This window comes from Marmota marmota, unplaced genomic scaffold (assembly GCF_001458135.2).
Source record: "Marmota marmota marmota unplaced genomic scaffold, marMar, whole genome shotgun sequence".
NCBI classification, from domain to species: domain Eukaryota; kingdom Metazoa; phylum Chordata; class Mammalia; order Rodentia; family Sciuridae; genus Marmota; species Marmota marmota.
The window spans coordinates 9,086,231-9,113,596 of NW_026000240.1; the positions used below are offsets into that span (position 1 = coordinate 9,086,231).

A 27,366-nucleotide genomic window follows, 5' to 3' on the forward strand; every position below is an offset into this window, starting at 1 on the left:
GCTTTTGATTTGCCAAGTTGGTGCTGCTCAAGCCAGTCCGGGTTTAGCATGCCCTCCTGCGGGCTGCGCTGCCCTGGGTCAGACAGGGTCAGCACTGATGTGGGGGGTTGCCATGCTGAGTCTGGTAGTTCCCTCTCCATCTTCCCAGGTCTCCTTAAGGCCTTCCTGATGTCATCATAGACAGATGGCCTGAGAGGCCATATCTTGCAGTCCAGGCTGTACTTGAGATCTGTTTGGTTTTCCCATGGCAGAATTCGGGTTGGACCTTTTTGGAAAGGAGGCAGCATTGTGTCTTGTCAGGAGGCAGGTGCGGCCAGTTAGCCCTGGTACAGGTCACACGAAGTCTGATCACTTGGCGAAGGGCACGCCTGTCACCCTCCTACCTCATAAAGTGGCAGTTTCTCCTCTTAGTGACCTACAGATCTCTACCTGTGGTGCCTTCCCTTCCCTCCCTACCTCCTCCTCCCTTCCTCCACCCTCCCTACCTCCTCCTCCCTTCCTCCACCCTCCCCTCCTCCTCCCCTTCCCCTTCCTCTTCCCTCTCTCCCTCCTCCCTCCCTCCTCCTTCCCTTCCTTCTCCCTCCTCCTCCTCCCCTTCTTCCTCCCTCCCTACCTCCTCCTTCCCTTCCTCCTCCTCCCTCCTTCCCTTCCTCCTCCTCCCACCTTCCCTTCCTCCTTTCCTTCCTCCCTCCTTCCCTTCCTCCTCTCCTTCCCTTCCTCCTCCTCCCTCCTTCCATTCCTCCTCCCTCCCCTCCTCCTCCCTCCCTTCCTCCTTCTTCCCTCCTATCCTTCCTCTCCCCCCACCCTCCACCCCGCCTTCCTTCCTCCCTCCTTGCAGGGATTGAGCCCCGTGCTGCCCCAGACCCCCCAGCTCCTACCCCGTGGTACTCAGAGGCCCTATGAATATCCCATTCTCACCGTCAGGTAGAATTCCACCTGGTGATTTCAGCATCCCTGATGATTCCAGTTGAGGGATTTCTTTTGCTGAGGGTTACTAAATGCTGGTTTCTGATCGTTCCTCAGCGGTATTGGTTGCGTTCTTTGGTGAAGAAGAGCTTCCTTTACCTCCCACTGTTTTAGGATCACTTGGATTCTTTTTGTGTCACCCATGGATTCCTTTTTAAAAATTTTTTATTATTATTTTTTAAAATTAATTGCGCTGGGATTTATTACTTCATTTCTTTTGAACGCTTAGATGGTCCCACGTGTGGCCAGTTAGGGCCCCTTTACTCTGGCCCTTGGCTGACGGTCCCGTCACTTCCTTCTCCCTGGGACGACAGCGGGTTCCAGGCTCGCCTTGTTCTCTCCTGCCCCAGCCCTGGGTGCCTCGAGGCAGCCCTGCTGGAGGGGCCTTCCTCCTGGCCGCTTTCACTTTCCGTGGCAGAGAGGAAAGCAGAGATCTGTCTGTCTGTCTGTCTTGTCTGCCTACTACTGTTGCCATTTCTGGCCCAACGCCACGGGGTGTTTCCCTCTTTTCCTGTTCCATCTTTGTGTGTTCTCCCCAGCTGAGAACCTGGCTCTCTGCAATATCAAAATATTTGTTTGCTCTTTGTATACATAAGATTTCAGCATAAACTATTCCAATGCCACTCTAGCAACAAAGTTACTATATAAAATCTATGATTTTTTAAAATAATAATTTTGTCCTTAGACTAACTTTCATCAAAAATATGTAGTCAGGCTGGGCATGGTGACATCTGCCTGTAATCCCAGCAGCTTGGGAGACTGAGCAGGAGGATTGCAAGTTTGAGGCCAGCCTTAGCAACTTAGCCACACCCTATCTCAAAATAAAAAAATAAAAAGGGCTGGGGTGTAGCACAGTGGTTAAGCACCTTGAGGTTCAAGCTCCCAGCACCCTTTAAAAACACACACACACACACACACACACGTACACATACACAATCACACAGATACAATACCGATATAATCAGAATGTTGTTTTCAAAAGTTTCTTGAATTGGGCTGGTGCTGTGGCTCAGCAGTAGAGCACTCGCCTAGCACGTGTTGTGAGACCCTGGGTTTGATCCTCAGCACTACATAAAAATAAATAAGTAAAATAAAGGTATTGTGTCCAACTACAACTAAAAAATAAATTAAAAAAAAAGTTTCTTGAATGTCTTTCTGTGATGTTATCAATTAGGTGTACAAATAGAATTGTTTGTTTTTGTTTTCTTTAGGAATCAATTTTTTAGAAAAAGTCCATTTTGAGTTATTATTGTTTGGGTATTAAAATACCTTCACTGTTATAAAATTAAAGGCATAATACAAAAAATTTAAAAATGTATACAGGTAAATTTCTATAGTTCCTTTTCTAGAGATATGCATGCAAATAGTTTGTCTATTATTCTGGATTTCTTTTTATTGCATCCACCTGTATCTGTATATACATAAATAATTGACAGTTTGCTGTCAACTGAAATATCATTTCAGAGATGTGAAAGAGAATCGATGCATCTTCTGCATACTACACTGACCAAGCACGTTGATTTTGAGTTTTCTTTTTCTAGTCTTTATCCACGTGATGTACAATTAGCTGTATGCAATTTATGTTGTGTTTTGGCTTGGAGTCAGATGTGTGTAACACTTGCATTCACTGTTTTTAGGTGTCTGGTTGTGCAGCCTCATCCCTGTCTGTCTCCTGAATGTTTTCTTGTTCCTCAGCTAATCCACTTTTTGAAAGCGAGTTCTGTCTTTTAGCTTTCTCTTTTGTGGTGCTGGGTATCAAAGCCTTGGCCTTGCACATGCTAGCCAGGTGCTCCGACCGCAGCCCTAACTGATCTACTTTTATAATACGAAGCGTTATTTTGTAGGCTCTCTGCCTTTTGACTAAAGTATTCACAACAATAACTTGTGGGTGGATGGCATTCCTAATTTGTGAGCTATAATTAATTGACTGACACCTGTATACACAGTGGGTCAGCCTGTGTCTATAAAGAGTCTGTAGTCACACTTGAGAGGTGGCTTTTGTTCTTTAGGGTCAGTTCTCAGAAGCACATCTCTTGAGTTTGAGGGAGCATTCTCTGTTTCTGTGATGACACACATGAGCTGGGGGCAGATACAGAGAAGCTCATCTCCTTGCAGAAGGCTGGGGTCCAGCTGGGGTCCAGTTGAAGTGCAGGTCTGCTTCTCCTGTGGCCTCCTCCGGCCACCTCCAGCCGCCCTCGTGTGGTCCCTGTCACCTCATTCATGTTCATCAGGGGTTCATCCTGTGGCCTTATTAAACTTAGTTATCCCTTGTGCCCCCATCTTAAATCAAGTAACCTTGGGGACTGGGGCTCCTGTGTGTGAATTTTGGAGGACACTGTTTAGTTCATGACAGAAAGTACCCATGCTTTCTGTCTCCTGATGTGAGCTGCTGAGTTGTGCTCAGTATTGAGTTTTATGTCAACTCAAATAACTGAACACACAAACGTAACATCCGTGACAACTTCTGCTAGCATTGTTCTTGATGGTTGTTTAAGGACTCAGGACTTCTGAGAAGAATTTGATTTCATAAATATGAAATATGTGAATGGTAGCATAGCTTCTAAATTTTTCCCCATATTCTTATCAAATGAATTATTTTCCATCTAGGTTTGGGTGGGTGGAAGCAAGTGTTAAATTTAACTTTTACTTTATTCGAAAGTCTATAAATTGGCAAAAATCCTTGAGAGGGCAAATTGGCAGAACTTCACAATGCTGAATCCTGGAACCCTGGAAATTTATCTTAAATCTGTACCTGCACATGTTTGAAGTAACAGGCACACAAGGCCATCCACATTAACACGAGTCATAATAGCACAGTTTTGGAGCAGGTCCATCAATAATAGCTTGATTACTTGAATGGTGATACACAACAATGTACTTTGTGGGTTTATCTATTAAAAAAAGTGAAGAAGCTCTGTGTATACAGACCCGGAAGGCTCGTACTGTGTGCGCATAATGAGCCAGACGCATAAGAAAGAGACAGAAATAGTGTCTGCTCATGTGTAGTCACTTAAGAAAGCCTTGGAACCACACATAAGCTTATCAAGTTGATCACTTAGAGGTAAGCATTGGGATTTGAGAACCGAAGCTCTTTTTAATATGTTTTCAGATTTCTGAATAATGTCAATATGTTGCTGTTACAGTGAAATTAAATGTTATCATCATGCTTTGATCATTTTGGAACCTAATGTGCATTTTCTTCTTTTTTGCTTACTTTGCAATTTTGACTTTGTTTGTAGTATGAATTTCTCTACTAAATTTTTAGCAGGAATTAACCAGGCATTCACCATGTTCCATTGCTCTGTCAAGTACATGGACAAGGGTTTAATTGAAACAATGGATTGCTTAGACTACTTTTTAAAATTTTTAAACCTTTTTTGGGATTAAAATGCACATTGTTTGGAGCCCTTGGTGCAAAGACTAAATATCAATTGGGAGATTTAATATTAAGCTGCTATTGGTGGCTTGTTTACAAACAACTGGTTCTGCTACAGTTTTGCACTTAAGGTATTCAATGGAAGTTCTGCAAACATTGGCTTACAACAGGACAACTGCAGGGAAGTTGTTTTAAGAAAAGCTCAGGCTTATTTTTCTACTCATTCTAGTTTTTACCACCAACTCACCAAAACAGACTTTTTATACTACATTAGTCACAAGACTGCAGAAGGCCAGTTCACATTCAGAACATGTCGTGCCAGCGCTTCCTGCTGGTAGGTGAACTTGGCTAGTGGCTGATGGCTGATTCCCCAGTGATAGACTGCTTATTGCCTCATGAGTGTTTCTGAGGTGATGCTTGTTGTGCGTCACCATGGTGGAGATTTTATCTTCCTTGTAGTTGCACTGTTTGCTAACTTTATTGGGGACATTTATTAGGAATTATTAACTGTATCATATTTCAGAATTCTCGGGGGGTGAAATATGATGCTTGTAAAGGATTCCTGGAAATTCTAGTAAGCTCTCTGTAATTCACCCAGTTGTCACACACGACTCCATTCCCTTCCTCTCTTCTCTTCCTTCCTGTCCCTTTTTCCACCTTAGTGTGTGGACAATAGGAAAGTGATCAGGTAGCTTGCAGAAGCTCCATATGCCACGTCCTGAGCAGGTGGCACTAGCATCCCCTGAGGACTAATGCTGGTGGAATTGACAGGCCTATCAGAAATGTTGAATACCTAATTAAATTTTTTGCAAATTTGCACTTAAGTAAATTAAGTTTATTTCAGGTTTTTTTTTTAAATCATCAAGTATAAGCAGAATTTCCTTTTACAAAATATGTGATGTATCATGAAACCAGCAAAGGAATCATCACCAATCAATGCCAGGCTCGCTCCCTTCCCCTCGCAGGGAGACCCCGCCTGCCCCAAGGCGTTGGAGTGGAGAACGCTGTCATTTTGTCCTACCAGAGGTCTTCGAAGGCTCCTCTTTTTGCTGTGGACTACTTGTTAATTGTGGAATAGAGGTGCTGGGTGGGTTTGTGCATTGCGTTAGCTTATGGCAATCACAACTCTTTGACTTTAAGGGTGTAAATCAACATTTTATTTTCTGAAGGACTATATGAAGATTTTCGATTAAAACAGTAAAGGTAAAAATGTGTAGAATGTACAGCCTTGCTTTATTGTCTTTACACCTCCTGTTTTCTTTTGTCTTCTTTCCACAGATCGGAGCTTATTTCAGCAGCATATTAGCTGAGAAACTAAAGCTTAACACTTTCCAGGATACCGGAAAGAAGAAACCCCAAGTTAATGCTAAAGATAATTATTGGCTGGTTACTGCTCGATCTCAGAGTGCAATTCATAGTTGGTTCTCTGACCTAGCAGGAAATAAACCACTTGCTATTTTGGCAAAAAAGGTATTAAGTATTTCTTAACCTCGTTATGATTAATTATGGTCTTGTGAAGATGAAGCTTTCTGAGATGATGCCTAGTACATATTTTTTCCCCAACTCCTCACAGCTGATGCCTGGGCCGAAGGTGTGTGGCCCAGGGACGTGCTGCCCACAGGTGGAGCCCAGGACACCTGTAACCCACACCCTCCACACAGCGAGCAGTTTATGTGGACTTGAGGTTGACAGGATTTCTAAACCAAGAATAGGCATGATGCTTCTCCTTTTTTTCTATTGTATTTTTAGTTTCCTTGGGTCAAAATGTTCAGGATTCGATAGAAAGATCCTTGCTTTGAGGTTATTGCCTCATTGTTCAAAATACCTATGCAAATGCTTCAAGCCAAGTATCTGTCCTACCCAGTGTGAGAGAGATTATGATTGTATGTGTGCTTGTTTGTTGAAAAAGTTTTTGAACAAAACGGGCAGGTTTATTTATAGCTTCAGAGTTTTTTTTTTTTTTTTGGCAGGGGGGAGGGGAGGCTCTTTAAAATCTTTTGCCTTTGATCATTTTCAAGTGGGAAATCGATTCACGGATTCCGTAATCTTGTAGTTCAAATAATACAGAAACGTCCTTTGCAGTTTAGAAAAGAAGTTGGAGATCTCCCTTGCAGTCTTGATCTGACTCCCTGGACAGCTTTGGTACAAGGCCATTGGTTGTTTCTCCCCTACCTGAAGCCCTCTGGTTATTGGCCACCGTCTTCTGTTTGTAGGATCATGTGTTCATGTCCACCTGGCACAGGACCAGGGTGTGGAGAGCTCCTTTGTGCACTTGTGAGTTTTCTGAAAAGCAACTCTTGGAAGATAGTGCCGCTGTCTCAGCTGGCTGAGCCACTCAGTAGTTCTCCTCCGAGGCCTGTGGATTGCTAGTGGGAAGCCGCAGAAGGGGTTCCTCTGGGAGCCGATGGAGGGTGAGAGCAGCTCACCTTCTCGGTGTTGCTAGCTGGCCTCCTTAGGTTTTCCATTGCCGTGAGCTTGTGAGTGCAGGTTTCGGATGCTTCCCCAAAGCGAATACTGATGTGGAGCTGCTGCCCTTGCTTTTGGGGTGCAGGACACGCTCGCTGGTCCTTCAGGAGGGAGACAGCTCTGGTGCAGTGTGTTAGTCACTGTTCTTCTCTCTTCATTAGGCGCTGCCTCTGGCCAAGTCAGGTGTCCCTCAGGTAAGCCCTGACGCTCATTCTTCGCAAACGTGCCTGTTTTCTTTATAAAACCATCCAGCGTACCTTGAAGCACGTTTGTTTCCCAGCCTTTCGGGAGTCCTTCCCCTTTCCAGCATGTCCTTTTCCCAAGGTGGCTGAAGGATCCATTCTCTGTGTGTTCCTCCTAGTGGAACCTCCAGGACCTCCTTCACGTTTGGTATTTATTTACCTTTGCAATGGCTTCAGGCCCCAAACCTTGATTTACCTGCCCAGATCCTGGGCACCTTATCCAGGTTCAGGCTCCTGTAGGGGTGGTCACAACTCTGGGCCAGTCTTTTATCACTCTGAAAGCTCCACAGTACTTGCAGTGTCCAGCCACAGAGAAGCCGTGAAGGGCTTTTCCTTTAATCACAGCGGGCATTTGATTCAGGAATGGAGCTTCCAGCAGCCGGGACCTTCTTCCAGGGCCAGAACAGCTCCCTGGTCTCTGATTCTCCCCTGTTCATGTCAAGGGACCCCATGCCTGGGGTCTGTGGGTCCCCTTTGCCTCCATCCCACTTAGCCATTGGGAGATGCTGGTGTGGGTGAGCATCCAGGTTTGAGGAGGCCAGAGGACAGTACTGTGAGACCGAAGGAGCTCGCACCAGATGTCTGGATTTCTTGTCCATCTTGATGCAGCTCCAGCTCGATTTAAGGACCACACTGTGTTTCAGGGGTTTCCAGATTCAGCTAGCAAGCTAAATTCTGGGGGTTTCTCTATGGAAAACACGGAATCCATCACTGTAGGGAAGTCACAGCCTAAACACGTTTCCCTCCAGAATTAGCCTGGCCGTGGCTTCTTCATTAATTAAACAGCTTCCTTCGTGCATGCTCTTCTGAATGCTGATGCCCAGATCCAAGGGCAGCGGTTCTTAGTCTTCTGCCGGCCCTGGCAGTGATCTGGAGTCTGCCTTGTGTGCTCATGTGCGATCCACGGCTCAGTTTTGTTTGCAGTGTCATCGAAACATTTCAGGTGTTTTAAGTGTTTTATTTTTTCCTTCCTAACAGTTGGGGTTCAGTAGGAATCCTGTAGGCATCGAGGAGGATGGTGCTGGTGGAGGGCTTTCTCTGTATTTGTCTGTTGCAAGCCCTGGTCTTGCGACTTTTGGCATCCGAGTGCTGTATCCTTACCGGCACAGCTAGGTGCCCGGACTGCTGGCACCGCCCGTGTGCTCTGGTGAAAAGCAGGCATTCGAGACTGGGACTGTGCTTTTCTTGTCCCTGACTTAACATGGTGGCCACTAAACCAAAGCCTTGTGCTCCATGATAGAAATGCCATGTAAGCTGAGGAAGTGTCTCATTGTGGTGCCTTGCTGTGGTCTGCAGGGAGGAGGGCTTGCAGCTTTGGCCCACGAGCCTTCCGTGTTCCTGTGCATGTTGTGTGTGTATCTGCGTGCCTGTCATGGGTTGTGTTCTGAAGTCAGTGCCAGGGCAGCATCTCTCTGTTATCACAAGTCTCTGCAGTGGCCCATGAAATCCAGGGCTGGATGCCCCGGGCCCGTTGCGCAGCCTGGATGGCTCTCCCTCCAGAACCAGAACAGCTGGGTTGTCTTTAGTGAGACCAGGTGACATGGTCATTGTGTTTCAGGGCCATGTACGAAAAATATTCATCTTTTGTTCTAGACTCACACTTCCTGGGAACTGTGTGAAGGGTCAGGTTTGTAGCATAGGATGCAGAAAACCCTCTGCCTGCTGTGTGTTTGGCAGACCAGGAGCAGCAGGTTGTGCTGTGGGCTGGTCCAAGCCTTGCTTTTCAGCATAAATTCAAGTGAGAGTTTGGGGCAAAGAGATCAGGACTCTTGGTATCTGTGGTTGTGGTGTCCAGGATCCCCTGAGTTCAGGGGCAAGTGCACTGCCCGAGAACACCTTGGCTGGCATGGGGAAATCTTTGGAAGGGCAAGGCATCGGAGGGAATAGGTTTGGGGCTTTTAGAAATTGGCAGGGAGGAGTCTGAGGGAGGAGCTCAACCCAGCAGGCGGGGCCCAGGGAGGGAGATGAGGTGGCCTGGCCATGCCTGCTGGGGCTGTGCACCCTTGGGCCTTGCTGACCCTGGCCTGCAGCATGATGGCTGGCTGACGCACTCTGTCCCCTGTTCTCTCTGTTCACCAGAGGAGTAGATTATGTAGGTAAATAGGCAATTCCTTGGTATTTATGAGGTACTCTAGGAGAATGAATTAACTCTTTCCAACCATTCAATGCTTCATCAGGATACTAATCTGCCAAACGGTACCTCTGTGGTGTGCGAGAAATCATTAACTGCCTCAAGTGCCCACTTCCAAGCACTGAATTAATTACCCAGATATTTCTAGCCCAGTGTTCATCAGCAGATTTACTGATCCATCATCTTAGCCTCTCTTTTAAATATTGGACTAAAGACATTTTTAGACGCTTTCTGGAAATTGTTACTCTTATAAAATGTTGCAGTTAGAAAGCTTTATATAAAAAAAGTGTTCCCTGGATAAAAAACAGAGTGGGGACAACTTTACTCGTGGTCTGTCCCTTCCAATTTTGAGAGAATTTTTTGGGAAAAATGTCATGGAATTATTTTTTCCTTTTTTTCAGAGGCTGAATAGCTTCAGCATCTGAAAGTTTTAGGATAATTTGTTTTGTAAACAAGAAAGCACAACGAATGGAACTATTTTGCCATTGTACTAAATGATTTTGATTTTTTTCTTAATTAAAATTGGCTTAAAATGTTCCTTTTTAAAAAATTGAATACACCATTTAAAAATTCATCAGAAATGCTCTTACAGCAGTAGGTAACTCCCAGCCCCTCTGTAAGTATGTCGATTAATGGTACAGTATGTTATTGTCATAACTATGTCATTTCTTTTTAGGTTCCCATCCTTAGTAAAAAGGAGGATGTTTTTGCGTATTTAGCTAAATATTCAGTACCAATGGTTCGAGCGACCTGGCTGATCAAGATGACTTGTGCCTATTATTCTGCCATTTCTGAAGCTAAAATCAAGAAACGTCAGGCCACTGACCCCAATTTGGGTAAGTGAGACTGTAAGCTGTCTTATGATTCTCTGTGGGTTCTGCAGGTACCTGTGCGTGCCCCCTCGGGCACAGCCCAGTGGGTGAATACCGGGCAGGGCCCTGGTGTGGCTGGAAGTCACCTGTGCTGGGTCTTGTTCATTGAGGACCACGAGCAAGTGCTGTCACTGTCACCTACAGAACATCCTATGCCTGGACCCTCAGCACCACTGTTGCTGAAATGCTGACTCAAGCCACTGTCAGCTCTGGGCTGGGAACATTCCAACCTCCGAACTCGTCTCCTGCTAGTCTCTCAATAACTGCCATAGTGTCTGTGATTCCACATCAGATTGTGTTGTGCTTCTTCATGTGACTTAAAGGTGACGTCTTACTACAGCTGGAAATCAGTGGAGATCCGTCACTGTGGCCCCTGAGGTCGCCTAAGGCTGGCCCTCCTGTGCTGCTTGGCCAGCCATGCTGCCCCTGCCTGCCTGCCCGCATCCTGCTGTCCTTCTGTGACTGTTTCTCCTGCCTGGCTGCCCTTCCCTAGGGGTGTGCACACCTCTTTTCCTGCCCTGAGGCCGAGTCTCAAGGCTTTTCTCTCTCTTCTCTCCTCCTCCTGGTTGTGTTATTCCCATGACTATTCATCATCTGAAATTTTATCTTTAAGGTCTTCCCCCAGGACACACTGTAGGATGTAAAGCATCTAAAGGCCTTGCTGGTCTACCCACCACCACCTCCCCAGCATCCAGGGTCCCACTGGCCCCGATGAGTGGGAGCTGTAAAGCTGAAGGGAGGCCACTTTCAGTCGGAGCCTTCACTGCATTGGTGACTTAGCTAGACCCTTGAGGTGTTGCTTTGTAAAAGAGGGGAGTCCGGTTTAGAAATGTGCCAAGAGAAGTCTAGGTAAAGGTGCCCATGTAGCCCTTGAGGGGCTAGGGTACAGTGTTGGGCATGGTGTTGGCAGGCGGATGAGCCACCGAGTGGAGCTTGTTCTGACAGCACGGAGATGGACGTTACAAGTCAGAACACACAAACAAATGTGGTCTGAATTCTGTGACTGTCATCCTGACAGGTCAGCGTTATCTTGTGTTAAAACAAGCAAGCAACAGTGACCTGGGTTTTAACAAAGAATGGAAATGTCTAGCAAAAAATCCGGGAGGAAATAATTCCAGTTAGCAGTGGCCACCTCGGCATTTTCTCTACAGTGCTCTGGGCTAACCCCCTTCCCCTTGGGCTTATTATTTTATTGGTGGGGGGAACAAAACAGATTTCCCCATCTTATCCTTGGTGTGTCCTGTGTTCAGTCTTCAACACCCACACACACACTCACACACCCACACACACTCTCTGTCTCTCTCTCTCTCTTTCAGTTCCTCTTGAGTCTTGCCTGTGTCTCTGTCAGGTTCACTAACACTCCTCCCCAGGCCTGGGCATGCGGCTGCTTGCTGTCCACCTCCTTTTTGATGACTACTAGGCTCCTGAAATCTATGGTGTAGCCAAACAGTCTCTTGATTCAGCACCCTCCCTCCTCTTATTCTTTCGATGAATGTCACGAGCGGTCATCAGGTGAAGAACGTGGAGGCCTTGTTTCTTATTTTTTACTCAAATCCCTGCATTCAGTCCTTCAGCAGTGCCATCGGCTGTATTTTCAAAATAAGGCCAGAATCTAACAATGTCCTCCTTGATGTCCACTGAGATCACTCTGACCAGATTGCTAACAGTTTTGGCCTGTGCTATTATAAGGGCCCGTGGCTACTCTTGGCTCTATTCTTGCTTCTCTAGTGCCACCCTTCCACCTGGTAGCCAGTGATGCTGACCAGGACAGGAAACATGGTGCCCGTGCCCTGAGTCCTCTCCTGGCCCCATCTACTTGGGCACCTCTCACAGCCGTTAGCAGCCTGCGGGCATGTTCTGACTGCAGGACTTGACCAGGCTGGGGGTGCAGTTCTCTACGCATCTGTAAATGACCACATGGCCCAGTTTCTGGCTCCATGTGGTCTTTGCCCAGATGGCTTTTCCTAGGAGAAGCCGTCTGAGACCACTTCAGTCGAGACTTCATCTTCCTGCCATTCTCTGTTCTGGTCCTGCTTCATTTTTCTTCACAGTTATTGATACCATCTGATTTATCACTTCTCATGTTAATTGATGGGTCATCTGGACCTATCCAATCGCAACCAAAAGAAGGTTGAAACTTTGGAAAATTTATTCAGCGCTGGATCTGTGGACTTGTGCTGTGTTGGTCTCCTAGGACCATATTGATCTCTGGCATTCAGAAGAAGCTCAGTATTTCTAAAACATGAGTAATTAGACTGGAAGTGTGTGTTTGTGTTTGGGATATAATTTTGAGCATGTGTGTATTGAAACTTACTTCAGTTCGAGTCTTTGAAACTTTGAGCATCGGTAACTGCAGTGGAGAGTTGGTTCCACTCCTCCTCACAGTCGCCGTGTTTTTGCATGTGCGTGTGTGCGCGCTCCGGCCCCCCCCCCCCGCCCCACTCTCACTTCATTGTGTCTCAGGGTTTTCTCTGATGATTGGTTTCATCTTATAGCTGCTGCATAGGGGTGGGAAAGGAATGCAGGGGTGCTTCTTCCAGCTCAAACTCACAGCAGTTTAGGAGAAATGAACGGTTGCTGGGCCTCCTCATTTACAGAGTTTGCCTGGATTCCTGGGTACCTGTGTATCGCCCAGGCACAAGCAGGTCGAGCTCGGGTATTTCGCTGAGAATGCCTGACTCCTTGTTGAATTCACTGGTTTCACTGTTAATTCCCTTCCACTGCCACCAGAGGCTTTTAGGCAGATTATATTCTCTCCAATACAAAGCCAGAATATTCCTCGTTTGCACACCCACAATGGATGGTTGACACAGTTGACTCACTCGATGTGTTTTTTTTTTCCTTCATAAGTAACATAACATATATGGTTCTGTTCATTTGTTTTTTATTTTGGGTACCAGGGATTGAACTGAGCGCTCTTAATCACTGAGCCATATCCCAGCCCTATTTATATTTTATTTAGAGACAGGGTCTCACTGAGTTGCTTAGTGCCTTACTTTTGCTGAGGCTGGCTTTGAACTCATGATCCTCCTGCCTCAGCCTCGAGGGCCAGTGAGTTTACAGCTATGTGCCACCACACCCAGCTAGTTTTATTTTTTGACTGGGTTTCTTTGCAAAGTTTTTCAGTTCATGAATCTTTAATTATTAATTATTTTATTTCTAAATTATTAATCATTAATTATTAGTATGTATTATTGTGTACTTAAAACTGTAAACGGTAAACCCATGAAGATTAAGTACCAACTATGCTATTTCTCACAATGGAGTATATAAGCTTTAGTTGAAAAAATGCTTAAGACAAAAAATGAAGCTATTTTTATGATGTGTGGTTGTTAGGCGTGTTTGCCTCTAAGCCCAGAGGTCCAGCAGCTCAGAACGAGCTCTGGGCTCAGGTTCTGCACGTTCCAACTCTGCTGCTCGGTGGCAGGTCGACTGGGTTGTTCTCAGCCTCACTAGACATGGACCTCGTCCACGGTCCTTGTTGCTGTGGCAGGTCCTTTAGTTGTCCTTAACCTGGAATGAGGCATCCGCCTTTCCTTCTCCTGGCCTCGCTGTGCATGCGGGGGACCTACCTGTTGTTTTGAGAAGGTCCCTTTCTCTGATGCCTCATCATTGGATCCAGCGTGTTCCCTTCAGGTGGAACACCACAGGTGTGTATGGTTCTGGGCTGGGGTCGGGGGCATCTGCCAGCTTGCCCTACCGCAAAGCCACCATTTGTTCTTTGGGGTTAGGGAGCAGTTGACGTGTGTAAATGCACCTGTCCACATTCTCGGGTGTTCTTGGACACGGAAAGGTAGCAGGCCATAGGTACTGTATGGAAAGATGTGGTTTTCAGGAGTCTGATCTGTGCTCTGCCCTGTGCTGCCTCTCGTGCTCGATTTATCTCGGCACCTCCAGCTTCTGTAAGCAAATTGTACAGTACATTTGGAAGCATTTGGCTGCATAGACACAGTCTTAATGCAGCCAGCTCACACTCTAAGCCAGCAACACAGCCAGGCAAGTACACACATATAGATGTGTTGAATTGGATTAAATCGCATCCACTTCAGAAGATTAACTTGCAGTAATAGGTTCTGTGCTCTGGCTTTGACAGAGAAAAGGAGAATTCAGCACATTTGGGGCAAGATTGACTATCAAGTGTCACCCTTTGCTAGTGCTGGTTTTACGGCTTCCGTTGTCTTGATTGTTCTTGGGGTGTGTGAAGTTGTTTTCAGTAGCAATGGCTTTTATTCCTTTGTAATAGAAACATATGTTTTATTTTCATTTCCCACATTCAGTTTTGGAACAGAGCTATAAAGCACCGCTGTTTGATTTTACTGAAGGGATTTTTTTCTAAAGTTAAGTGGGCCAACAGCCACAAGGAGGCGACCCGTGGACCCTCACTGTCATCGTGCCTAGAGGCACAGATCTAAAAGGTAAATTGAATGGCTTGCTGCCCTGGGGAGCACACAGCCAGCAAACGTAAGCCCAGTACAGTGTGTGTGCAAAGTGCGGGGGGAGGGGCGGGCTGGGGCCTCCAGCCTGTGGGTGATGCGTCCTGAGTCGTTCAAGGGGGAGGCTCTTGAAATATTGTCTTGAACAAGTCGGAGCAAATTAGGACAGAGATCTGAAATGCAGATGAATTAGGGAAGCTCGAAGGAAGAGTTTGTAATTCTTATTCCTCAAGAGACCTAAAAAATAAAGATAAGGTTGTAGGTGATGCAGCATTTGGGACGTGTTCAAAGTGGAGCACCCCAGAAGCACATTTACAGGTGAACTGAGCTTTGTTTTTAAGATAATAAGAAAGTTTTGTTGTCTTAAATGTTTGAACTCATCAGAGAACAGCTAATATTGGAGAACGAACAGCTGGAACTCACCTTGAGTTATTAAGGGGAGTCTTTGAACAGAGTGGGCAGTGCCCTTTACCCACCAGGACAGAACCCAGGTCCCTGTCTGTGATTCACCTGTTCTGACAGTCCCACAGAGCTACAGTGTCATCACTGTGCTCACGGAGCCCTGGCCTGTGGTCAGCTCCGGCCTTCCGACTCTTCACATCCCCAGGTGGAGACACCTCCAAAGGTGTGCTGGGGAGAGGGTTTGGGTTTGCTGAGGAAACTTTCCTCCTGATTGTGCCTTGTCCTCTGGCCCTTGTGGCCCATGTGAGTGGTCAGTGCCTCACCAGCCCTGCTGGCCTCTGGGCTCTCTGGGGGGGTCGCTGTGGTGTCTGGTGCACAGTGACGCCACGGGCCCTGTCTTCTTGTGGAGGTCCCCTGGTGCTGTGTGTTCTGTTTTCTGATCATTCACACACTCTGAGAGGGGTCTTTAGGGGTGAGGAGCGTGGTGTGCAGGTGTGCCAAACCCCTCAGCTCAAGTGTTCGGCGTGGACTCCAAAGCGTGTATTGGGTGCAAGACGGAGAATGTGGATGCTGCCCTCCAGGCGGTCCCAGTGGAGGGGTGGATAGACAGTGTCTGTCATTGTCCAGACAGTCTGTACATCGGAGAGGGAGCAGCTAGTGGTGGTGGAGTGCCCTGCAGAAACTTGGCGCGTACAGGGAGGGTCGTAGAGGAAGTGACTTAGCAGTTCGGTTCTGAATGGAGGCTTCCCTCGGGGGGCGGGCACTCTGACATAAGGTGGTGTCTGCAGAGAGGCAGGCCACCACATGCTGGGCTTGTCTAGTGGCCAGGGTCACCTTTGCCTGGCCAGTTGCAGGGTAGGGTGTGGGGCCTGCTGGCCTCTCTGGTGGCAGGTGGCCCTGAAGGGTCCCCTATTGTAGTTATTGTTGTGGCCTTTCCCTCAGCCTCCTGTCTGAAACAGGGTGGTTGGCAGGACCCCTGAGGCCACTGCTGCTTTCTATTCAAAGAAGCGACATCTAGGTGCCGAAGGTGCTCCCTGCTCCTGGGATGTCATGGTGTCTGGACATGCTGGGCATGCAGCGGGTGCAGGCCCTTGGTGCGCCCCAGCTGCTACCAGGGCTGCTGCTGTTGCCAGCCAGACGACAGGCGTCCTCGGTCGTCATCACAACAGCCCTGCATATAGATGCAGTGTTCATTTGTGTGGGAGGCACCCGAGTCTCCTGGTCTACCTTCAGGCTTGGCTGTGGGCTCCTGGAGGCAACCAGGAGGCTGGGGGATGTTGGTGGTGGGGGCAGCATCGGAGGAGTCACGAATGTCCTTCTCACTCTGCTCTGAGGGACACTAAGAGCAGGGCCAAGATCAGGCTGCTGTGAAACCTGAGGCAGAGAGAGACGGGGCAGCTGGCTGGGGGTGCTGGGTGTGGGCAGGGGGGATGGCGGCCTGGCCCGGCCTGGGCCTGAGGTCTTTGTCAAGGAATGTGGGTCAGAGGCTGCTCGGGATGCCTGGTGGTGGCACTACTATGGGCACTTCTGTTTGCCCTTTGCCTCTTCTGTGCCACCTGAGGGTCTGTGGGAACCATACCGGAGTCAGATGAGAGTCTTCCCTCGGTCAACTCCACTCCTGGAACTGCCCTTATCACCCCAAATACAAAGAAGAAGCAGCCGCCCTTCTCTCATCGTGAGTAATTAATTTGTGACATATTCACTGAGCCATTTGGCCTGCAAAAATGAGCTCTGCTCACATCAGAGCTGACAGTCTGGCTTCTTATCTGAGCCAAGCAGCTCACTCTTGGTTCGGGTCCTTGAAGACGTCGCCTGCTAACTTTTAATTCCAGGGATGAGCTTCAAGTCAAGACTGGCTGCACGTTTTCACAATATTCCTTAGCTCTCCTTTCTCCTAGAAAGGAGGTATCAGCCTTGTTTACTATGGAAAGAACCCTGAAAATGAGAAGAGCTTAAACGACCTTAATTTGAATTTATACTTTGCTTAGGCATGAAAATAGGTCTTCAGATGAGGTGACACGGGCTATGTGGTCAAAGCCATTCTCCACTAGAAGGAACTGGGCTGCAGGGCGAGACTCTGGCATCTGCAGGGTTAGGGTTAGGGTTAGGGTTAGGGCTTTGACCATATAGCCAGTCTCTTCCCCAGAATCTTCCCCCTAAAACTCTTAGCATCCATTAATGAACCATCCTGAAATAGTTATTTCTTGGGAGTGGCAAGATATTGGCATTTTCTCATCAACTGTGGTAAAATATTATTTTCTCTTAAAAAAAAAGTAGAATAAATCTAATTCTTTTGCTTTGATTTCCATTTGAGTAAGACCTGCTGTATTTGCACCTCCATTGGTGAAGAATGAGTTTCTATGTTTTTTATAAAAGTGCATACGGGCTCATGGAATTGCATGCCTCCTGGATTTTATAGCCAGGGACACTCCGTGTTCATTTTATTGTTCTGGTTGTCCCGAAGTTGGCCAGTGGGAGGCCCTCTAGCTCTTTTGGGTCCTTGGGCATGACAGTATTCGTCTTAGGGCATCTTGTTGGTTTTTGGCACAGAGAGCTGCCCTGGGCTCACTGTGTAAGTTTCTGCCTCTGCTCTGCAATCAGCCTTTTTTTTTTTTTTTTTAATAGGAAACTGCTGCTTTCTATTCAAAGAAGCGGCATCTAGGTGCCAAAGGTGCTCGCTGCTCCTGGGATGTCATGGTGTCTGAGCCCTGTCCGTGGGTGAACCCGCTGATGAATGTATGTGAGTGCGAATAAGAATTTGTATTCTTATTCCCACTTAACAGTTCCATTTATCTTTAAGGATGTTTTTATTAATGTCCTTGATTTTATGCTTGTTTTATTTCTACTACCTGGAGGATGGCATGATGTCCAGTAGCACAAGCAAGGTGACTCACCCTGCTTAAACACACACTGGTTTCAGAAGTGCATCCTGATATTTCAGAGGTATTCCATTTCTCTGTATTCCTTTTTAACTTGGGGATGAATCCCAGCAGTACACTCATTCTGTGGTTGGAGGCACTGCTTCTGTTTGTTTTTCATTTTAGGTTTTACTGACTTTTTCAACATAGCCTCATGTCTCTGACACATAAACCTTGGTGTGTCGAAGCATCGCTCTTTTGAAGGTGTGTCCTGGGGCCCTCCCTCCACCCCTCCACCCCTCCACATCGCTCTTCACTCCACCCTCGCCGTGACCATTTCTGATTAGCTGTTAGTTTAGCCTGAGGGGTTTTATTTTTGCAAAAGTGTGCAACACATGTGTCTTGCTTCCCTTCCTCCCTGCACGGGAGCCAGCATGGTAGTGGTACGTCCTGGTGCCTTGCCCCTTTCTCACCCGGCAACATCCTGGAGACTCCTCCACATCCTCGTGGCTTCCTGGTCCTCCACCAGGGCCGTACCTTGTCTTATTTGGCCATTTCCCTGTTAGCGGACATTTGTACCTAGTCTTCTTGCTGTCATTGGCATAATTCCAGTATGTGACATTGTGTATGTGACGCTCTGTATTTGTCAAGAAGTGCTTTTAGGGTAGATTCCTCAAGGCAGGATTGCGTGGTAAAGGGTAAGCATGTTAGAAAACAATCAGAAACCATTTAAAAAGATTCTAGAAGTACACAGTACTTGGGAATGTGGTACTGAGCTGCGCTGTTTCCTCTCCCTTCTGCATGGTCAGTGAGCTGACGTGGACACTACTGAGATTGGCCTCCTCTGTGCACATTTCTTTGTTTTTACCCAGTGACTCTTCCCTCTTCCCGGGTCCCCTCCAGGACAGCACATTACAGTTAGCTGTCACATCTCCTGAGACTTCTCTTGGTGGCAGCTGAGCGGGGGAGGTCCTCTGTTTTGATGACTTTGATGGTTTTAAGGAGTCCCCTTGGCCACAGTGTAGGGTGTCCTCTGTTGGAGTGTGTGTCATGTTTTCCTCATGGTGAGGTTGTGGTTGTTGGGAGAAAGACCACAGAAGTCAGTGACATTCTCCTCTTGCTGTCACCATGTCCCAGGACCATGGATGTTGACTCCATCAGCCAGCCAGGGCGTGGCGGGTGTCTTCGCCCAGGCCCTTCCCACGGGCCTCTTTGGGAGGATGTGGGCATGCCCTGCTTGGCTTCAGGAGTTCTTGATCTCAGAGTGTCTGGGGAGGCCCGTGGAGTTCCCTGCTAGGAGGTTGGCCTGTGTGCCTGAGCCCTGCCTGCTGCACACGTGTGCCTTGAGTATCACGTCTCCTTGGACTCGGAAATTCATTTTGTGTTCTGGGCTGTACGTCTGCATTATTCTGTTGACCAGTGTTTCCAGCTTTGTCCAGGCCAGAGCTCTTCAGCTGGCCTATGTCCCTTTGCCCGCCCGTCTCTGTGGGGGCTTTGAGTACTTCTCACCTTCTGGCCTTGCGGGGTGCTTCGTGCTCTTCCCGTGGACTCCCTGTCTCAATCCTGCGTTTAGCCACTTGTTCTTTTCATTGGAAGACAGTATCCTCTGCTGACATACAGAAACGTACAAGTTCTAGTCGGGCTTCCTGTGCTGCATTATAATTTACGTCAATCATCGCCCTGTGGAAGTGGACTCCAGCTTTTCAAAAGTAAAGATGTGACATTCTCCTCTTGCTATCACCGTGTCCCAGGACCATGGATGTTGATTCCAGCTCCAAGCTCTTGTGCGCCGTGTGATGGCGCGGGTCCTTTTCCCCATTGGAATCAGGAGCCAGTAACCAGCCCAGACATTGACGGAGCAGCAAAGGGGACTTTGATTCTTGGCCACGAATGGGAGAAGTGGGAGGGAAGCTCACAGATGGGCTGCCTGCCCTGCGAGGTCCAGGAGGCTACGGGGGGAGGGCAGAAGAAACAAGGGGCAGGGAGGGCCTTGGCCTCCTTCTTGAGAGTGAGCAGAGGTTTTCTGGGAATTTGGGCACCACCTCCTTTTGCCCCTTTTGTGATTCTTTTGGCTGTTGTCATGGCAGTTGTCAACTGTCATGGTGCTGGGAGTATCATGTACCATGCAGGTGGGGCACAGAGTAGCTGCACTGGCCTGCTGGTCACTCTGGCCATCTTAGATCCAGTCTGCTTAAGTTTTAGAATCATTTCAGACCAAGTGTCTCCAATCTTCTGGGTGAATACTCTGGAATAAAGTGGCTCTAGGGTCCTTTTCAATGCTATTATTTTGGAGTCAAGGAATATGTGGACTCTATTCAGCTAAGACTCCATGAGTTACCGGGCTGTCTCTGAGTGTAACACAGCTCAAGAGCAAGGTTTGCTTAAGTGACCATACTGTGCATCAGTGACAGGCCTCCAGAAACCAGGATGGGGTGGGTTCTTGGGCGGGGCTGGGATGGGCTGGCCTGCTGGTCTGCCAATGCACAAGCTTTTTGTGTTTTAGAGCGTTTTGGTCCAGAGTCGTTTGCATGGTCACCTGGCACTAGGACGTTTGTCGACTTTGTGTCCTTATGAAGTGCTGGTGGCTGGCTGAAGGTCGTTCTGTAGCAGACACTTGGCGGCACCCGCACGCAGGACCTGGGCGCGAGGACAATGCTGCTCTCCTGACACCTAAACCACAGCTGATGTTGAAATACGTTCCAGTGCAAAGTGGAAGGAGCAGTGGTTTATTTTTGCCCTTTAGAAGATTGGGGTCCCCCCACGCCAAGCTCTGTGGCAGAAGTTGGGGGAGGGACAAGGTGGGGGGTTTTGGTGGCTGCAGTGCCTCCTGGGTAGCCATCAAGGAGCAGGTGCAGATGTCTGTCACCAGTGCTGCTCCACCTCCTCTCCTTCCCTGGAGGGTCTTACCCTCCTTGGAGGCCCCTCTTCTCCCATCTAGAGCACCATCCTGTGCCCCAAGCCACAGAGGTGGGCGAGTGGCCAGGTCCTCCCCTCCTGGGGCAGGGAAATCTTGAATTCCATTTGTGGGGAGGGGGCAGGTCTTTAGGGGGTTAATTGATGGCCCCAGTGTACCTTGTGGAAGGACTGCCCCAGTTCTGTGCTAGCTCAGCGTGGCCAGGGCTGCTGCTCAGTAGCTGCAGAAGTTCGAAAAGGTTGAATTGGAGGAAACTCGTGGTGACCATAAAATCCCTTTCCAGCAGGTTGCCACCAGGAGCTGAGCCTGCTGTGGCAGAGTTCAGTGTGGGTCCCTTGGCTAGAAGGAGACCCTGAGGCTGTAGGCATGGAGAGGATCGGGGTGATGACTGTGTGTTGAACAAGAAATTCTTGTTTTGGGGGCTAAAGTAGGAGTGTGGTTGCCACATGCCTTGGTTTGGTGTGTGTGGGGGTGATAAGGACAAAGAGCACATGGAGAAAGCACGCTCCATATAGTGGTGAGCATGTCTGCATTCTAACAGGAGCTGGAGCTGGGGGCTGACAGCAACAGGGACCATGCATGAAGGGTGTCCAGTGCTGTTCCCATGTCAGGTGCCATTCACGGCCACGGGGAGGAGACACAGTGGGCTCCACACTGCCTGCTGTCCTCGCTTGTCCCTGCTTCTCCACCTTGCAGGGCCTTGGGCTCCCGTTCTCTGTCCCTGAGATCTTGGAGCAGGAACTGTGTCCCACGGCTGTGCAGCTAGTGCATTGCCTGGGGATGGTCCTGTTCCCTGGGGGGTGTGTGGTACCATTGGTTCCACCTTTGCTTCCGAAGCAGCTTCCCTTGTCTGCCCTGGCTCGCAGAAGAGTAACCATCTCCCTCCACACCCAGCTCCTCTCCAGGTACAAACAGGCTCTGAGTGCTGAGTGACTTGCCCCAGGCCCCAGAGCTGCCAGGGTCCTGGAGCCAGGAAGGAGTGGGCTGGTGCCTCCTGGACTGGTGACCTGCGTCAGCTTCAGTGAGGTAGCATTCCCCAGCCAGAGAGGGTCAGCACCCGGGAGTGCTTGCCAACACCGGCTCTCCACACAGTTCCCTGCCCCGTCCGGGCTGTGTCTGCTAGATTGTAGAACCTCTGTTCTTACTGTGTGTTCTGGGAAGCGTATTCAAAGTGTATTCAAATGAAGTGTATTCAAAATGGGGAACCCTGAAAAAGGTTAAGACTGGGGACTGTGTTGATGTCTGTATCCTGATTGTGACACTCTGTGCAGCATTACAAGATGCTACCTTTTGGGAAGACTAGGTGAAGGGCAGGTATGAGGGAACCCTCATGACTACAGGGGAATCTACAAGGAGCTCAAAATACAGTTTCATTAAAACAAAAAGTTGATGAAAACAAATTAAACCCTCCCTTCACATGGCATTTGGTGCCACTGAGGGCTGCTCAGCACCTGGAGGCTGCCCTTGTCCCTGGCTTTTGTCTCACTGCAGGGCTGGGCGTTGCCCTCCATCACAGGGTGTCTCTTTCCCTGCCCCCTCCAGTCTCCTTGCTGGACATGGTGGCCCACCTTCAGTTGGTTTCTGCAGCTTCTTGAGAGTCTGAATTTGCATACCTGGACTTGCTGCTGCTTTGCTCAGAACCTTTTGGTGGTGCTTTATCCTTTGTGATAAAAGGCCACCTTGTGTGGTTGCCCTGCCTGGGTCAGAGTCCTCCGCTGATGCTTCCAGTGCAGATTTCTGGATGGGGCTCCAGCGCCAGTCATTTGGAGCTGTGTGTCTCTCCAGTGCCCTCTGGTGGCCGTCTGCGCTGGCGTCTGAGGACCGCTGGCCTCTGGTGACACTCCTGGGCTTTCCTGCCCTATGCGATGCCTGGGAGGCCCTGCTGCTCTTCCCTCTGCTCCTCCTGCTGCACCTTCTTTGGGATGTGGCTAGGATGCTCTCCCATTCCTCCCTGTCTGGAGCCAGAACAACGCCCAGTGCTGCCTGTCGTTCTCCTGCTCTCTGTCCTCCCTGTAACCCTCATCCCAGCAGGTGTTTGGCGCTTGTTGCTGAGTCCTGACGGCTTCTGTGGGGTGTCTGCCGGTCTCTAGTCCTGTGCTATCTTCTTGATCCTGAAGTAGCAGTATTCGGCTGTGCACTGTCCTTGTCCAGTAAATAAGACCAGTTAAACATAGCACTGCAGTGTTGCTCGCCAGACAGCACTGACACTCATTGCCACTAAACACTGTGACATGCAGGTGGCTGTCTTAGGGCAGGACCTTCAAAGCCTCAGGAGTCCAGCGCTCTGTTCTCTGCAGAATTTCCACTACAGACCAGCAGCCCACCCGGGCTCCCCACCCTGCCTTCCCTCATTTCCTGCTGTCCAGCCAGAGGCCCAGATTAGCCAACTGGTCATTCAGCAGAACATGGCCATCTGGCTGGTGGCCTGATTGTTGGTCCCTGTCCTACTGGGGCCGTCGTTTCCATGGGACCATTCTTATCCAGTTGCCAGTCAGCACAGTGGCTTCCTCCTCTTTCAGCCAGCAGCAGCTGAATGGGGAATTTGGGGCTTCCTCCAGCTTTCTATAGTTGTGACCGAGGAGCTCTTAAAGCCTCAGGTCACGTTACATTTCAAACATGCAAACATGGACGTGTGCAGTAAAGCCCAACTCGCCCTGACCCACGTTCCCAGGTAACTCAGGCCGCTCGTGTTCCTGCCTCTCATCGCTCTTGTCTCCATTCCTTCTAATGAAATCATTTTGAGGCACTGTCTTTACTCTCATGACATACAGATGATTTCTTACTGGTGGTTCGTATTTACACATACATATGTATAACAGCTTCATTGATAGAAATCATGCTCTACAGCTACTCCATTTAAAGTATATGATTCAGAAATTGTGTTCTCAGAGTTGTGAAACCACCAGACACATCTTAGAATGTTTCAGCACTGCTAAAAGCCACCCGTGGCTATTCTTGTCATTAAGGCCCTTCCTGGGGCTGTGGATTGGCTTGTTTGGACATTACCCGCCACACAGTGTGTGGTTCCTGGGAGCCAGCTTGGTTCAATGGTGTTGTGGCATGTGCCATCAGTGTCATTCCTTGTTATGGCTGAATAGTGGCTCTCTCCCATACGTGCGCTGCATTTCACTAGGCGGGTTGACGTGAATCGTTCCGCTCTCTGCCTCTGCTGAATCCCGCTGTGTTCTGTGCACATTTGTACCTGTCTGTGTAGACGTGGCTGTGGAGCTGTTGGATATGTGGGAACGTCACGCGTGGTCTTCGAGGAGCAGCCCTTTTCTGAACTCACGTTCCCCCCAGTGAGGGAAGAGGGCTGCAGTTTCTGTCCCGACTGGTGCCTCTTCCTGCCTGTTTCGCAGTAGAGCTGGCCTAGGCCTCTATGGTGTTGGTTTGCATCGCCGATGGCCGATGGTGTTCAGTGTCTTTGAGGTCTGCTTATTGGCTATTTATCTTCTTTTGAGAAGTGTCTATAAAATCCTTTGCCCATTTTAAATTAGGCTGTTTGACTTTTTTTGTTGTTGTTGAATTGCAATAGTTTCTCACTTATCCTAGGTTCAAGTCCTTTATCAAAAGGTTTTCCTGTATTTCTTCCAATTTGTTATTTATGTATTAATTTTTTACTTTTGAGGATGGTGTTCTTTCACCAGGAACCCATTGTAACAACAGAAAGTGTGATAAATGGTATAAAATCTTTCAGTCTTTTATTGAGTGTTTGAAATGGAGCATGCAGCAGCTTACATGTGCCAAAGTTGATTTTTTTCCCATTTGGTCTGTGCCAGAGCCGGGCTAACTAAATCTTCTCATCCTAAAGTTTCGAGGACTTCTTATTGTCGCTGTGGAACCCAGGGAACACTTTCCAAGAAGTGGGTTTCCGAGGTGGAGCTGTCACCTCTGAGCTCAAGTGTTATGCCAGTGATCACAGTGCCTGAGCTGGGGGTGAAGCGAGCAGTGGTCGGTCGATGGTGTTTGAGATGATTTTAATTCCTAGCTGAAGCTTTGCTCATTAAGGGCTGTGGAGCCACCGGATGGTTTTGAGCTATGCAGCGGACGCTGATCGATTCCATGGTATGTACAGTGGTGCTGGGTGTTGCATCAGCCATGGTGCTAAGTGAGGTGACCAGAGGCAGGCCGTCGGTGGCTGCCCTGTCCATCAGCAGTCAGGCCTCACTTCCGTTTTCTTTCTAAAAACATTTCATTTTGTCTTGAGGATGGTGCTAAGAGCTCCTATGTGTCGTTCAGCTTCTGTTTTGTGTGCACTGTGCCAGTGGTGCGTCCTTATGGTCAGTGGTGCATCTTTATGCCCATTGGTGTGTCCTTACGGTGACTCCGAGGCATGTGTGTATTAACCCAGGTTTTGCAGAAGAGGACATTGTGACTTAGCAGGGGTTAGATAACTTGCTTCAGGCTGCACCCCTGGCGAGTGATGGAGCCGGGGTCTGGAGCCCAGCACCATCCTGTTTCAAAGCCTGTTTTTCTTCTCCTGCCACTGAATGCTGTTCTATGGCTGCCGAGATGGCACCGCAGCATCAGGCACCTCCGTGACTCTCAGTGCCAACCCTTGTTGCCGAGGGTGCTCTGGGTTTGCTTCAAGTGGAGGCTCCTCTTCTGCCAAGCCCCCAGCCTCCCCTGATATCCCCTGCAGGTTTTGTAGGATGAGCAGGGGTCTCTTTCCCATGGCAGGTGTCTGCCCTCCCCACGGTTTTCATCAATGGACATGCTTGTGCATTCAGGGTCGCTCTGCCTGGTCTCTGCTGCTGGTCTGCTGCGTCTATGTGCAACCCCACAGTGCCACATCCGCACAGAGGCAGGGTGGACGGCATGAGCCCTGAAATGCCCCAGGTTCAGCTTCTGTTCTGGGCTGGGCTTCAATGAGAAGGAAGTGTGGCTCTGAGATTCTGCAAGGTAATGGGAGCACATCAGGAGGAAGACCCCTGACTCCACTCTCAGGAACAGTTGTGTTCATGAGCTTTCCAGGATCCCCCCGTCCTGGAAACGAAATTCTCCACAGCAAAAGAATGGGGCCGTGGCTTCTGAGTTGTTTGAATCCAGGGTCAGAGCAGCCTCCTTGGTTATTTTCTGCCTTTGGGCCTTTCTTCCCCTCCCCGTATCCCTCCTACAGTCTTTATCCATTCCCATTTTCTTCTTGTCCCTTGAGACTGTGTCCCTGTTCCAGTCCAGTTACACGAGAAGCTGACAGAACTGGGCCATTGTCAGTGGTTTTTGCTCAGAGCTTCCTGGCTGGGCTGTGGTTGTGCAAGCCAGTAATCCCCATGACTCAGGAGGCCGAGGCAGGAGGGTTGCAGGTCCAAGGCCAGTCTGGGCAACTTGGTGAGAAGTTGGGCTGGGGATATAGCTCAGTTTCAGGGGACCTTTAGGTCCAGTCCTAGTACCACAGGAGAAAAAAAAAAAAGTCACCAAAACCTTCTGTTGCACTGTCACCCCTCAGAGCTGACAACCACGTCTAAGTTCAAAGCAGACCTGTGTGGCCACTGACCCTGTGGTCCTTCATGGCACTGAGCTCTCTCCATAGGTGCAGGGCACGCAGCACAGACTGCCACACATCATCTTCAGTTGCCAATGACAATCATGGGTATGTTCCGGGTTTTCATCTTCATCACCGCGTCTTTCGGCCCAGGCCTCTAAATCAGTGTGGTTGATGTGATGACTTAATGCTTTGTTAATCATAGCTAGGGCCCAGTGCTGAGAGGGCTCATCCGTGAATTCCTAGAGGAGTCAGATATGGAGAGGTGCATTCAACAATATTTAAAAAGGAGGTATGCAAATGTCTGTTAAACATCCAAGTACACATTGAGGAGGAAAGATGGAAAGATACCGTTGGTCCTCTGTGTCTGTGGGTTTTGAATCTACAGATTAAACCAACCCTGTACGGACAATAGAAGATAGGTGCATCTGTATTGAACACACGTGGACTCTTTTCCTGTCATTGTTCCCTAAACAGCACAGCATGGCGACAGCAGCCATGACATTTACACCGTATTGGGTATCGGAAGTGATTTGGACAACTTAACTGAAGGTTTTGTGTAAATGCCACGCCTTCCTGTGGAAGGGGCTGAGTGTCGTGGATTTTGGTAATGGGTGTATGGGTCCTAGAACCAGTTCCCGTGGACGCTGAGGACCGACTCTGTATATCCAGGTCATGCACAGCAGACATGTATCCTGATAAGGAAGGCACACCCTGTGTGAACTGGGCATTGTGTCATCCTTAGCTCTGGAGGCTGCCCTGCCCTGCAGGCATGTTGAGAACCAGAGCCACCCTGCCACAAGTTAATAGCAAGGACTGCCAAAGAGAAGCTGGGGTGTGGGTCCTTGTAATTTTTATATTTGCTCATTATAGCCGAGCTAAACTCGTCCCCTGACGGCTGGCTTTTGTTGAACACACGATTGTCCTGAGACTGCTAGTCCACGTCGTGGAACAAGACAGTGGTGCTGTTGGTGGCTTGGTACTTTGTTTTCAGTGGGACGAGCAGTCTCAAGCAGGTGTGTGCAGTCAGTGGAGCTTTCTGAAACACTGACACTCTGGACAGAATGTCAACCTTGGGTTTGATCATCAGCTCATTGCTGGAGTTCAATAGCCTTTACATTTTAATTTTAACAAAGGCACAATTAGAACAAGTGATTTAGACCAGGACTTAACAGAGTTATCCCTGGGTGCTGTTGTCAAGGGTTTTAGCAGTACTTACCAAGT

At 48.6% G+C, this 27,366-nt stretch overlaps 1 protein-coding gene across 13 annotated transcripts in view; it reads left to right on the plus strand.

The window, feature by feature from the left end:
- Window positions 1-27,366, plus strand: part of Med12l (mediator complex subunit 12L) — a 260,868-nt gene that overhangs the window by 20,460 nt on the left and 213,042 nt on the right. For all 13 annotated transcript variants that reach the window (XM_048794071.1, XM_048794075.1, XM_048794070.1 and 10 more), the window contains exons 4-5: window positions 5,621-5,812; window positions 9,858-10,017. In XM_048794071.1, coding sequence (XP_048650028.1) covers window positions 5,621-5,812; window positions 9,858-10,017 — 352 coding nt within the window. The remainder of the gene's footprint in view (window positions 1-5,620; window positions 5,813-9,857; window positions 10,018-27,366) is intronic.